This window comes from Rhizophagus irregularis, chromosome 15 (genome assembly GCF_026210795.1).
Source record: "Rhizophagus irregularis chromosome 15, complete sequence".
NCBI lineage: Eukaryota > Fungi > Glomeromycota > Glomeromycetes > Glomerales > Glomeraceae > Rhizophagus > Rhizophagus irregularis.
Genome location: NC_089443.1, coordinates 4,425,682 through 4,437,986, shown reverse-complemented (window position 1 = coordinate 4,437,986; position 12,305 = coordinate 4,425,682). Strand labels below are relative to the sequence as shown.

Here is a 12,305-nt window from a genome sequence, read left to right as displayed (position 1 = left end):
GGCATTTTTACATGTAAAATTGAAAAAAAAAATGCCAGAACTAATGATTCTGGCATTTTTACATGTAAAATTAAAAAAAAAAATGCCAGAACTAATAGTTTCGGCGTTTTTACATGTAAAATCAAAAAGAAACTGCCGGAACTAATAATTTCGGCGTTTTTACATGTAAAATCGAAAAAAAATGCCAGAACTAAGGCGACACAAACTGGTATTTATGGTTTACATATCTAAAATTGGCTTAGTGTGACCCTGCCACCCGGGTTTTTGTTTTTTAAGTCCAAAAATTTTTAGCCAATAAAATTTGCTCAAAATTTTACGTTAAAAATTTTTTGTACTGCGCATGATGTAATAAAATTTATCTATAATTGTTTTTTCACAAATATTATTCAAGTGCGATAAAAACTTTTTTTTATAAAATATATAACGATTGAATTAATCGAACTACATGTGTAAATTGTTAATTGTTATAGAATTTATTTGTACTTCGCTAACTTTAAATATAAATTAACCGCATTTCGTTAACCAAATTAAGCTGAAAAATTGATTTATAAAGCAATATGGATGCTGCGAGTAGTAACTTTCATGTCTCCTTTTATGACTGCGCTTCTGATCAAAAATCAAAATAAATTCGCATGAGTTAATAAAATAAAAAACGTGTTAGAACAAAAAATTTTTCTTTACAAACCTTCTTTCGAACTTCATCAATATGCCGTTTGCAAGTATCCGCATCTCTAAAGGGTCACGAACTCTTCATGGGTGGTATATCCATCCTATACCTTATGATATGATGTTAAAAGAATTTTTTGAAAAGCTTGTAACCAAAGAATTATCTCCTGAATGTAATATTCCTGTAACAACTTCCGAAGTAGCAGAACATGCTGAGTTGAGTGAAACACCGGTATCAGTTGCAACTCAAGTTAGCCTTAACTGTAGTATCATGGAACTTACAGCAAGCATAGGAGTGCATATACATTATTGGCTTAAAAATGATATTGATATAATTCCTAATTTTATACCGCAACGGAATAGCTTCACGATTATGATGCAAAATGCATACCGAACCCAGTTATACCTGCCGACCTTCTCACAATCAGGAAAACCAAATCGTAAGCAAATATTACGTTGTGATCTTGTTGATTGGATTCATCTTCACAATGGAGGATGGTCTACTCAATCACTTGCTAATACACAAGGCAAGCAATTTATTGTTAGCTTAGTTGAAACAATTTGGTATATTGACATATGTAATCATAAGAAATTCAAAGAACGTGGTTATCACATACCCGAGCTTTTTCATGAGTTTTTCGGCCGTGCAAATCCAGAATCATACAAGCAATCATGAAGATCCTTTGATGCAAATGAACTCAACTTGCATTGTCTAGCTCTAGCTCCATATGTTACATCATCGTGAATGCTAATGAAGAATTTTGATTGGCTTCGTGATACAATTGATAATTTCATTGTTGCTATCTCGAGTTATGTTGGATTTCTACAACGCCAACGTGTTATTACTGCTGCAAATCATGCATCAGAAAATCCAGTACGGACCATCGATCAGGCTACAATAGTCAACGTCTATAATAAAAATGTTTGGGTAACACCTGTTGACAAAACTAAATATGATGATCTCAGAAATCTTCTCACTAGTTTATCATCATGAAACTGATTGATATTGAAGAATACTTACCAAATGATCCTGTGTAAGTAAATAATACCTATAGTGATTGTTAATATTATAAACTAATTAAATTATTCACGCTTATAGACAAAGAATGCGCTATATTCAAGGCTTACCTCGTGCATTTTCCTTCAAAATTGGAGAATACCGATTTAACTCCAGAAATAATTCTTACAACGCAATCTCAATATGGAAAATTGATGAACAAGCTGATGAGGTGATCACATTACAAAAGAATACTCGGATCGTAAGTGAATTGCAAGTTGATGCGCCTCAATATCATACAAGAGCAATGCGAGCAAATTATCTACGTACTTGTGATCTACTTCTTCCGAAGGCTAAGTCATCATCACTGCGAACAATCTATCAAATGCTAACAGGTGACGTCTCTGCAACAAATACTATAAATGATGCAAAAGTTGATGAACGCGTTAGGCTTGCTTTAGAACTTGGTGACTCAGAAATTGTCATTAATTTACGTGAACATAAAAGAGAAAGATCCAGCAAATATGATACCTTTTGGAAAATTGCAGCCCAGTTTCTTGCAGGAAAAGCAGCAGATGCCGTAACTGCTGTAGACGAATGCAGACATGGCACAATTGTACATCTTGCAACTGCAATCTCGGTAAATGATCTTTTACATCAAATTAAACTTGAGTGCCCACCTGGAATACCAATTCCTAGTACACAATGGTTACGATTACAATTTTGGCCTAAAAATCCAACACGGCTTAGTAGTTTGCAATTCACTGGTCGCTTACCTTTGAAATTCATGGTTCAAACATGACAGTTACGAGCCTATCATATGGATACACATTATGCATCAGCATTATTTTGCTATGAGAAAGAATTTGCTGTTAGATTTCGTGAAATCACAAATCTTGTCTTTTTAGATGATAAGCATCGCTGTAAAGTTGGTGAACCAGGATTCCCTGTTGCTGCTATTGATAGGGGAAAGAAAGTTGTAGTTAGTAAAGATACTACATTTGTGGTCGCTGACCATGATTTCACTAAAACAGGAATCATACCGAGTGTAGCAATGATATGTAATATACCTGAATCGATTAATGGTGATTTTTATGCAGGAAAAGTACACATTGGATTAAAGGATCCAATCTTTCAACCTTCCTCGCCTCTTCGACATGCAACAGAACTATATCACATACTTCTTGGAGAAGAGCTCATTAACAAGCCTGTATTGTGCCTCTACACGGATAGTGGACCTGATCACCATTGCACATATGCACGTGTTCAACTCTCATATATTTGTCTTTTTATTGCATTAGATCTTGATTATTTTGTTGCTGTCTGAACTCCGCCGCAACATTCCTAAAAGAATCCTGTTGAGCGTATTATGTCAATTCTAAACCTAGGATTGCAAAGTGTTGGTTTGATGCGAACTGAAATGAATGATGAATCAGAAAAATTAATGAGCAAATGCGGTACAATGAACGAAATCCGCAAAATTGCTGAAGAAAATCCTACCTTGAAAGGAGATTTAATTGCAAGTCTTCAAGCTCCAATTAATTTGATTCATAATGTCTTCAGCCGTCAGTCACTTAAAGATGAACCTTTCGAAACATTTACTGCAGCATCAGAAACAGAAATGGAAAGATTTTGGGAAACAATTCAGCTTGTAGATGGTAGTGTTACTAATGAAGACTGTACTGCAGAACATATAAAACAGAGGGTAAATATAGAAAGTAATTGAATCCAAAAAAAACGTCAATTAACTTTTTTTACCTCTATTAAAGCCACTTCTGCAAGAATTTTTAGAACACTGTTGTACGGCAAAACACTATTCATTTACGATAAAGAAATGCGGTGAGCCATCTTGTACCATTTGTCGTTCACCTCGTTGCTCGCCAGAAGATTTTGAACAATTATATCGTCTTCCAGACCCAGTACCTGGAGAGGACATGCATTACAAATCATTTGAAGAGTTGTATGGCAAGCAAACAACTGAAGATCATAGACCTTCACTTATATTAAGGACGCTAAAACAAAAATGAAGGGCAGAATGAAAATTATAAAAACAAAACACACTATGCCATTTTGTCCTTCTGCTACACGTGCGAAGAACGTTGGTATCACTGTAAATTGTGTTGAGTGTGAGAAGCCGCATCTGTTATTCAGTGCAAAGAAGATTACTGAAAAAGACAGGACAATACTGAGAGGATTCTTGGATACAATCTTCTACACTTGCGGTATGCCGTTTCATAACACATGCGATTTAGCAACAGCTATTCTACAAAAATGACCAGATGATGACATAGAAAATGAAGTTGATGATTACGAAATTATAGATGAGGTGGATAGTTCTAACATAAATGAGCAAGATGAAGACTCAGATGGGACGATCGAACCTAAAGACTCAGATAATGAGAAGGAGGACTCCGATAATAATGAGGAGGAAGAGTATGAAAAAAAAGAGGATTCTATTCGTGAAATATTCTCAAGAGTCTTTGTTAATGACTCGTGGTCCTGTGCATCGCAAGTTGAGAAGCCGTACTATTCAGCTGGGATTTATCCAGACGTTTGCATTAAATGTGGAAGTTTGGACGTTACGAGAGTAGCAAAAGGTGAACAACCATGTTGCAGTGAATGTAGTGGCAATTCTAGCATTTCAAAGAAACGTCTGAGATGGAAACAGGGTGGTAAAGATAAAGGAAAGCGTAAAGTAGTTTAAAGCAGATTTTTTTTTTCGTTTTGAATGTATGCTTGTATGCTATTTAGTCAATTAAAGATATATACATGTGATTTATATGCTGTGCTACAATTTAATAAATGAAATTTATCACGTGATATTAAGCGCAATTATTATTGGTCAATTATAAAAAAAAAAAAATTTTGGTATCACGATTTACAGACCCGGCCGGGATATGTAAACCATAATTACCAGTTTGTGCCACCTAATGATTCTGGCATTTTTACATGTAAAATTGAAAAAAAACGCTGAAACTAAGTTTTGGCGTTTTTACATGTAAAATCAAAAAGAAAAATGCCAGAACTAATTATTCTGGCGTTTTTACATGTATAATCGAAAAAAATGCCGAAACTATCTGTTTCAGTGTTTTTACATGTAAAACTAAAAAGAAAAATACCGGAACTAATTATTCTGGCGCTTTTACATGTAAAATCAAAAAAAATGCTGAAACTATCAGTTTCAGCATTTTTACATGTAAAATCAAAAGAAAAATGCTGAAACTATTAGTTTCGGCATTTTTACATGTAAAACCAAAAGGAAATACGCCAGAACCAATTATTCTGGTGCTTTTACATGTAAAATCAAAAAAAACGCTGAAACTATCAGTTTCGGCATTTTTACATGTAAAATCAAAAGAAAAATATCAGTTTCGGCGTTTTTACATGTAAAACCAAAAGGAAATATGCCGGAATCAATTATTCTGGCGCTTTTACATGTAAAATCAAAAAAAATGCCAAAACTATCAGTTTTGGCATTTTTACATGTAAAATCAAAAGAACAATGCTGAAACAAATAGTTTCGGCATTTTATATAAATATAAAAGTAAAAAACATTTCGCAACATTTTTTTTAATAATTTAAAGTAAAAACGTTGCGAAAACGTTTTTATGATAAAGCTCAGCCAGCTCGAGTCAGTTCGAGCCCAGCTTGGTTCAAGCCAGGATTTTCATGGCTCAGCTTGGCTCAAATTGAGCTGAGCCAAGATTTTTTGTGGCTCGGCTCATTTCAGGCTTGGCTTGGCGCAGATCTACAAGCCGAGCCAAGCCAGACTGTAGCTCGGCTCGAGCCGGCTCATGTAGAGCACTATCTGTAATGCATAAAGCTCCGAACAGTTCCAGTTTGAACCGGGAACTGATCTGGAACCGGCAAAAAATTTGGTTCAGTTTTCAGTTCGGTTTTAGACTTGGAACCGTCCAGTTCGGTTCGGTTCTATCCGAAATTAAGAAAAAATGCGAAAAAACAAATACATGACCATCCAGTGATTGTAAAAAGACAAATTATAGCTCATTAGATTTGTCTCATTGAGATGCGTCGAATGGTGGTAAATTCATGTCTATAGCATCAATGGATCATTTTCTAATACAAATTTTTTAAGAAAACTCACTATATTCTATCTCGTGATCTATCGATGCTAGAGACTTGATTTTACCACCATTCGACGCATCTCGATGAGAGGATTCCAACGAGCTATGGCTCGTCTTTGTACGATCACTGGATGGTCATGTATTCATTTTTTCGCATTTTTCTTAATTTCGGATAGAACTGAACTGAACCGGACGGTTCTGGTTCGGTTCCATTTCGGTTTTCAGTTCTACCCAAACTACAAAAAAACTGAACCGGACTGACCCATTCAGAGCTTTAGTTTTATCAGATGAGTAAAGGCAAGGATGTAATTTAGCAAATCTATAATTGTATGGAAGGAAATGAGCTTAGATATAGCATACTCACCACCTATGATAATCACTGGTTCCTACGTCATGAGCATGCAGAACTTTGGATCTCAAAAACTAGTGCCTCGACCCATATCTGGATCAATCTGGATTGATCCAGATTTTTTTTTATCGGATATCCAGATTTTCACGGTTTTCATTCAGATTATAAATCGGATGAAAAATATCCGGTTTGACCTGGAATCCGGATGAAATTTTTATTATTTTTTTTTTTATTAATAATAATTTTGCTGATCTATATCTAAATGATATTATGGCTAATTATTTTTGTGCCTAATACCAATTTTTTTATTAAAATTTATTAAATTTATATTTGTTATATTAAACTTTTTAATACAGTAAGTTTAAGAAGATTTTTCAATTATAATTTATTTATTGAAGTTTGTATCAGATTTGTTTATTTAAATTTATACATTAACAAATAACAAATAATTTTAGATTTCACATTCAAACGTTCAAAAGAAAAAAAACTTTATATTATTTTTGTTACAACAAAATAATAATTATTGTTTTAAATGAAAAATTGTTCAATATTATAAATTTATATAATTATAACAACTTTTTTAAAAAATTAAAACTAGTGTTATATAATTTGATTCAAATGATTCTTTAATTTTTGAAAGAAGAAACAAATCCTTAAAAAATTGCCTTACAAACCCAACACATCTATTTATAGTAATCTTTAGCTGTATATAAAAATATCTTGTTTAAAATTTCATAATTAGATAATTTACAAAGAAATGTTAAACAATAGTCTGAGACAATGCTGAAATAATATGAAAATATTTTAAAGAAAAGTATTTAATGAAATTGGAATTATGTAAATTTCGTGGTCTTGGATAATTTTGGCCAAATTGGTAATTCTGGCCGAAATTAGCATCACATGACATCGGAAAAATAGTTTAGCCACCGGGCAAAAAATTTTTTATCGGCTGGCATGAAATTTAATGTTACACAATTTGTAATTCTGGCCGGCGTTATGAATTCTGGCCAGAATTATTGCTGATCATTTGTAAATCCAATCCGGTTTCCAGTTTCTATCCAGATTATCTGATCCAGATTCAAAATCTGGGTCAATCCAGATATAATCCGGATTTTTTTTTTGTGTAATCCGGATGACGGTTTTCATTCAGGTCGAAGCACTATCAAAAACCCTTCCACTACAATCTGAATCTCTACCAGTTCTTAAGGCATATGCATATCTAACTTGACAGGTGAAAGGGAACCCAAGTTTCCTAAACCTCAAGTAGTAGTGCCAGCTTATGAAGACAATAATTCACATAATCTTTGGTCACATTTGAAATCGACTTCCAGCTTTTTAATAGATCAACAATCAACTTCTAGTACTTTTGCAAATCAACAATCGTCTTCTGCCTTTAGAACTTCCAACAACCCCCTGTAGATCAGCAAAAGTTTAGCTTCACAGACTTTAAGTTTAAGGGCATACTAGGTGAAGGGTGAAGTAGTAAAACACTCCTTTGCAAGTTTCGTAGTGATACGATTGCTTTGAAAAGCATAGATTTATCAAAAGCTCTGCGTATGTCCTGGAAGAAATGCAAAAAGAAGTTGAGATTTATAAAGACCTTGCTAATATTCAAGGCAAGTATATCTTCAAGTTGGTCTGTTATGGATATTATGAAGGAAGTATGAGCTTCGTTATCAGCATGACTATTGTTAGCACTTCGTTGAGCGACCAAAAAATAAAGAAACAGCAAAAGACAAGGGCTATTAAAGGATTAGAAGCGATCCATAAGTATGGCATCCTCCACAATGACATTCGGAAGGAAAACATCTTAATTAATGATAATGGTGACATCTATCTGATTGACTTTGGTATGGCAAGTCAGGAGGACACAAAAAAGAAGAGAAAGCTTTTCGAGGAGGAACAGCTCAAATACTCTAACTTGCTAAATAGATATAATATGTAAGAATTTATTATTTCGCAAATTCCTATTTCTTGCAATCTTGCAAAGTGCCTACGAAGCACCTTAATGGCTAACGGCTAATTTCTTATAATTAATAATCATGTATTTTACAGACATTTCATAAAGAAGGAGAGCGAATTTCCAAGTCACATAAATGTCAGGTGGTTAGTTAGACTGTAGGATTAGCCATAGCATAGATGTCATGTATCACGAGCAGAGTCCTGAACATTTGTATTTATTTTTCGCATGTATTAATAAAAAATTTTTCTTGGCAAAAGTGCGTGAATTTTTTTCATGCTGTCACATAATTTTTATTTGTGTACTGACAGGATTTCTTGGGTAGTCACGAAATGATAATGTTACTAACTAATTCTCCTAACAATAGTTCATCTAACTTCATTTTGGTTGCAGGAAATCATTAGTGGATGAGGAAATGAATAGTTCCTTTTCTGAAGAAGTTTGTTTCATTTCGCTTATCTAATACCAATTTTTTTTTCTCTTATTTTATTGATAAAGATTTCGTCCATTGTTGCTTTATTTTTAATTTTACGGTGTATTATGCAAAAAAAATAAATAAATGCATTTAACTTGTTATATCAGTTATTTGAAATGCTACATAATTATGCTGTTATACTGTAATGTGTTTTATATAATGCATGTGATACTTTATTAATAAAATAAAACTACAAGTCACTTTTTATGTATACATGTGAATATATGTGCATTGTGTAATGTGATAAAGAATGACATTATTCATAAAATATTAGCAATGATGAAATCCAACGTGGTAGAAAAAAAAGTGAAAAAGATTTTATTTTAAACGTGTTCTCTTGTTTGAATGTTCAAAGGGTTCTATATGTGGAGGGTATGGGTAGTAAACAAAATTATTTCGGATCTCATCATCTTCAGCCAAATCTGGAAATTCTTGACAAAACTCTTTATGTGACCTAAAAATCCTTCTCTTTCTAGTTTTTTCAATTCTTTCCCCTATATTTTGACTAATTGCTTTATATCTTGACATCAATTCACTTGCAGTACTTAGATTTGGATTTGAATCTCTAGTCATTACAAGCTTTATACGAGAGGAAAATACAGGCCCGAAAAAAATGTCAAAGTTTTCTTGATGAATCAAAATACAATCATCAGGAAGGTCTTCCAATTTTTCACTGAAACGCTGAGTTGTAATAAAAATTGTGATAATACGATATTTGCTCAAAAAATCTGCAAGTTGTGTATATTGCTCTGCCTCATTTCGCAATTTTTCTTTCATCTCTCTGCCTTTTACTTCAGCATCTTCTCTGATTTTTTCAGCCTTTTCTTTTATTTTTTCAGAAATATTCAAATTTTTCTTATGTTCATCTTCAATTATTTTCAAATCAAGAGATTTTTTTCTCTTTCTGCATTGAATAGCAATAAGAATAGGTTCAGGGTTATCTACTAAAAAAAAGACATCTGCAAATGGTGCCGAATAACCATTGATCATAATGTAACCTGGCTTTAACATAGCAGTTTTTCCCGCTTTTGCAGAAAGATTTAGGCATGGAAATTGATGTATTAATTCATAGATTTCAACAGATTCAAAATTGATCAACAGGCCCAGTGTAATATCACTACCCTGTGCACTACGAAAGAAATCTCCAAGTTTTAATAATTTTTCTTTTTTCAGCACATCAATCATAGTGATGTGTGATGCTATAAAATCTGCAATAAATATTTTCCAATTATTCCATGACCAATCTGAATCAGGTAAAAATGCTTTATTTAGATTTTCTGTAAAAATTCCAAGGACATCAGCATAAAGATACATAAAGAAGTATGGTATATCAATTAGAACTTTATCTTTTCCTTCCAATTTCCTTAGTATCAAGTGCCTATCACGCTCCAAATGTTCTAATTTTTCAGTAGAGTTACCATCTTGTAACTCATCAGACATATCTGATTCGATTACCATAATATTTCTGTAAATAAGCTCGTATATAAGAATTTTATGGTTTCTAGCATAAGCTTTGATTTTATATGCCCTATTAATATCGTTTGTGACATTGGCATAGATTGTTGATGGGATTGTGATCCTTTTTTCGAGATTTTCAAAAAATTCCTTAATATTTGTAAACTTTTGCCCGAATAATTCTGCAAAAAGGTATTCCAAAGCACGTGGAAGACCACCTGTATCAAGGAGTAATTGATGTATCCAAATTTTTGGCATCCATACACAATCAGAAACATCATGATTTGTTGCAAATTCCCTCATTATATCAAGGCGTGACTCTAAGGAAAGCAGTGGAAGGTCAAGAGGTTCACAAGAATACATTGAAGGTTCCATTGCTCGTATTGCGTCCTGTGGTGCTGTACCTGATAGTAGAGTCTGTATGAATATGTTTGGAATTTTTCTGGTCATGTGATGCCCAAGAACATACATTAACTGTTTAAATAATTCAGCTCTTTCCTTTCGATCTTTAAAAATAAGCTGAAATTCATCAATTTGGAGAAAAATGAAAAGATGCTGGCCAGGTTGAAGTCTTTTGTGTTCATGGCTGTAGATGTGCGCGAGAACATTATCTAACTTGAAAATATGTTTATATTCATTGGCTTTTGTACTAAACATTGCAAAACTCATCACATATTTTTTTTTGACAAAAAAGTAGTATGCCAACCGCAATCCAAGAATGATTTCTGATGCAATTTTCATATCTTCTTGGATTTCATATTCATCTAAAGCATAGCTATTAGAGAAATCAAGAAGCATGTAAAGCATGTAAGGCTTTTGGCCTTTTGATATTTTCCATTCTTTGTCAAGACAATTAAACAATTCAACTCCATAACGCGTCTTTCCTAGTGAATTATAGTTTAAATTTGTTAATTAGAAGGCTAAAACTGCTTTATCTGCTGTAAAAACATACAAGAAAATGTATGAAAGTTACCTATACCAGGTGCTCCACCGCATAAAAGGATTCGATAGTTTGTCTTTGCTATGGAAGTTTCTTTTTTTATAGTTTCTTGTTTATCTAAGGAATTACAAAAATTCCTGTCAATCACATCAATAGCTTGCTTAAGGTCACGTTGTTTTAGAGCCATAGACTTGGACTTATTATTGTCTACATTGTCTACGTTCATTTGTTTATGAATTCCCTTCAAAATCTTTTTCATGGCATCTTCAATTGACGTCACTATGTTTTGTAAACAATAAGAAAGCACAGTGTATTAACAAATAGATATGGTGCAAGTAACCTATATGTATTAATAATGGCGGGCCAGAATACAAAGACTAAGACAACACAGGAAATTTAACTAGAGATACTGTACCTCGTGGAATGCCTTGATAGGGACCTACTTTAACGCGAAAAAAAGAGATCAGACTAAATCGATATTTTGTTACTGCAAAATTCTTGTTCAAGAGGTAAAACGTTGGAAGATACTTACCAGTGGTGGCGGGTAGTTGTGGCCGGATGATTATTATGTGGATATGTTCATCGACTGGATCTTCAGAGAAGTAAAATTTAATTTCTTTTCTAGAGAACATAACCTTACCCTCAAGTTCTTCAATGTTAATATCAGAAGGAGGCTTGGTATTAAGAATTTTCATTTTTTTGACATCTTCGTCAGAAATACTAACTTGCCATAGGATTAAGTCTTTTGCGTCAATATTGGCAAAACTTATTGGATTTATTTTAGTGATTAATTCCCTGAGTTCCCCAACTTTCTTGTCACTAGGAAGTTTAACCGGAAAAGCAGTTTCAGTGTTATCACCTAGAATGATACAAAATACCATGATTTCACTATATCTGCAATTGCAAAAATTGAGAGTTAAAAATAAGGGTCAAACAAGTAATTTTTCAGTATAACACAAGTAAAAGACCTTATTGATACAGCGTTAAATCTAGCAGGTAGGGAATTTTCCTCAAAATTAGTTTATATCCGGAATAGCGAAAGTACTCAAAATAGCGAAGAGTAGCTTGACATTTTGATTATATGTTATATATATATATATATCCATATATGGCTGTTGACTAATTACTACAAACTGTGAGTCAGTAATTACTACGAACTGAGTTAGCGATGTGTCAAGGATCAAATACAAAATTACGAAAAAAATTTATCAATCAAAAATTAGCCACATGTCACAATGTCACATGAGAGTGCCAATCAAAATAATTCCTGATCGGTGAAACTAAGACTACACAATATAAGATATGAATATTTCAGTTATGACTGTGCATTTACAAAGAAGCGACTCAGAGCTTGCAAAGCCAATATCTATTTTTTTTG

At 33.2% G+C, this 12,305-nt stretch overlaps 5 protein-coding genes across 5 annotated transcripts; 4 read left to right on the top strand and 1 right to left on the bottom strand.

Annotated features, from left to right (window-relative positions):
- Positions 1 to 706: 706 nt before the first annotated feature.
- On the top strand, positions 707 to 1,342 carry OCT59_007701 (uncharacterized protein; the record flags this gene model as incomplete). The annotated part of the gene is made up of 1 exon (XM_066150485.1): positions 707 to 1,342. The coding sequence occupies one exon, from the start codon at positions 707 to 709 to the stop codon at positions 1,340 to 1,342; it is 636 nt and encodes a 211-aa protein (XP_065998866.1).
- Positions 1,343 to 1,656: 314 nt separating this feature from the next.
- OCT59_007700 (uncharacterized protein) lies at positions 1,657 to 3,690 on the top strand (the record flags this gene model as incomplete). The annotated part of the gene is made up of 4 exons (XM_066150480.1): positions 1,657 to 1,700; positions 1,766 to 2,303; positions 3,234 to 3,368; positions 3,433 to 3,690. 4 exons carry the CDS (start codon positions 1,657 to 1,659, stop codon positions 3,688 to 3,690), a joined length of 975 nt encoding a protein of 324 aa, XP_065998865.1.
- Positions 3,691 to 3,725: 35 nt separating this feature from the next.
- Positions 3,726 to 4,367, top strand: OCT59_007699 (uncharacterized protein; the record flags this gene model as incomplete). Its single annotated transcript, XM_066150478.1, has 2 exons — positions 3,726 to 3,885; positions 3,943 to 4,367. The coding sequence occupies 2 exons, from the start codon at positions 3,726 to 3,728 to the stop codon at positions 4,365 to 4,367; spliced, it is 585 nt and encodes a 194-aa protein (XP_065998864.1).
- Positions 4,368 to 7,667: 3,300 nt separating this feature from the next.
- OCT59_007698 (uncharacterized protein) lies at positions 7,668 to 8,042 on the top strand (the record flags this gene model as incomplete). Its single annotated transcript, XM_025314960.2, has 1 exon — positions 7,668 to 8,042. One exon carries the CDS (start codon positions 7,668 to 7,670, stop codon positions 8,040 to 8,042), a length of 375 nt encoding a protein of 124 aa, XP_025184028.2.
- An 808-nt stretch (positions 8,043 to 8,850) lies between these two features.
- Positions 8,851 to 11,808, bottom strand: OCT59_007697 (uncharacterized protein; the record flags this gene model as incomplete). Its single annotated transcript, XM_025314958.2, has 4 exons — positions 8,851 to 10,871; positions 10,961 to 11,206; positions 11,343 to 11,369; positions 11,460 to 11,808. 4 exons carry the CDS (start codon positions 11,806 to 11,808, stop codon positions 8,851 to 8,853), a joined length of 2,643 nt encoding a protein of 880 aa, XP_025184026.2.
- Between the last annotated feature and the right edge of the window lie 497 nt (positions 11,809 to 12,305).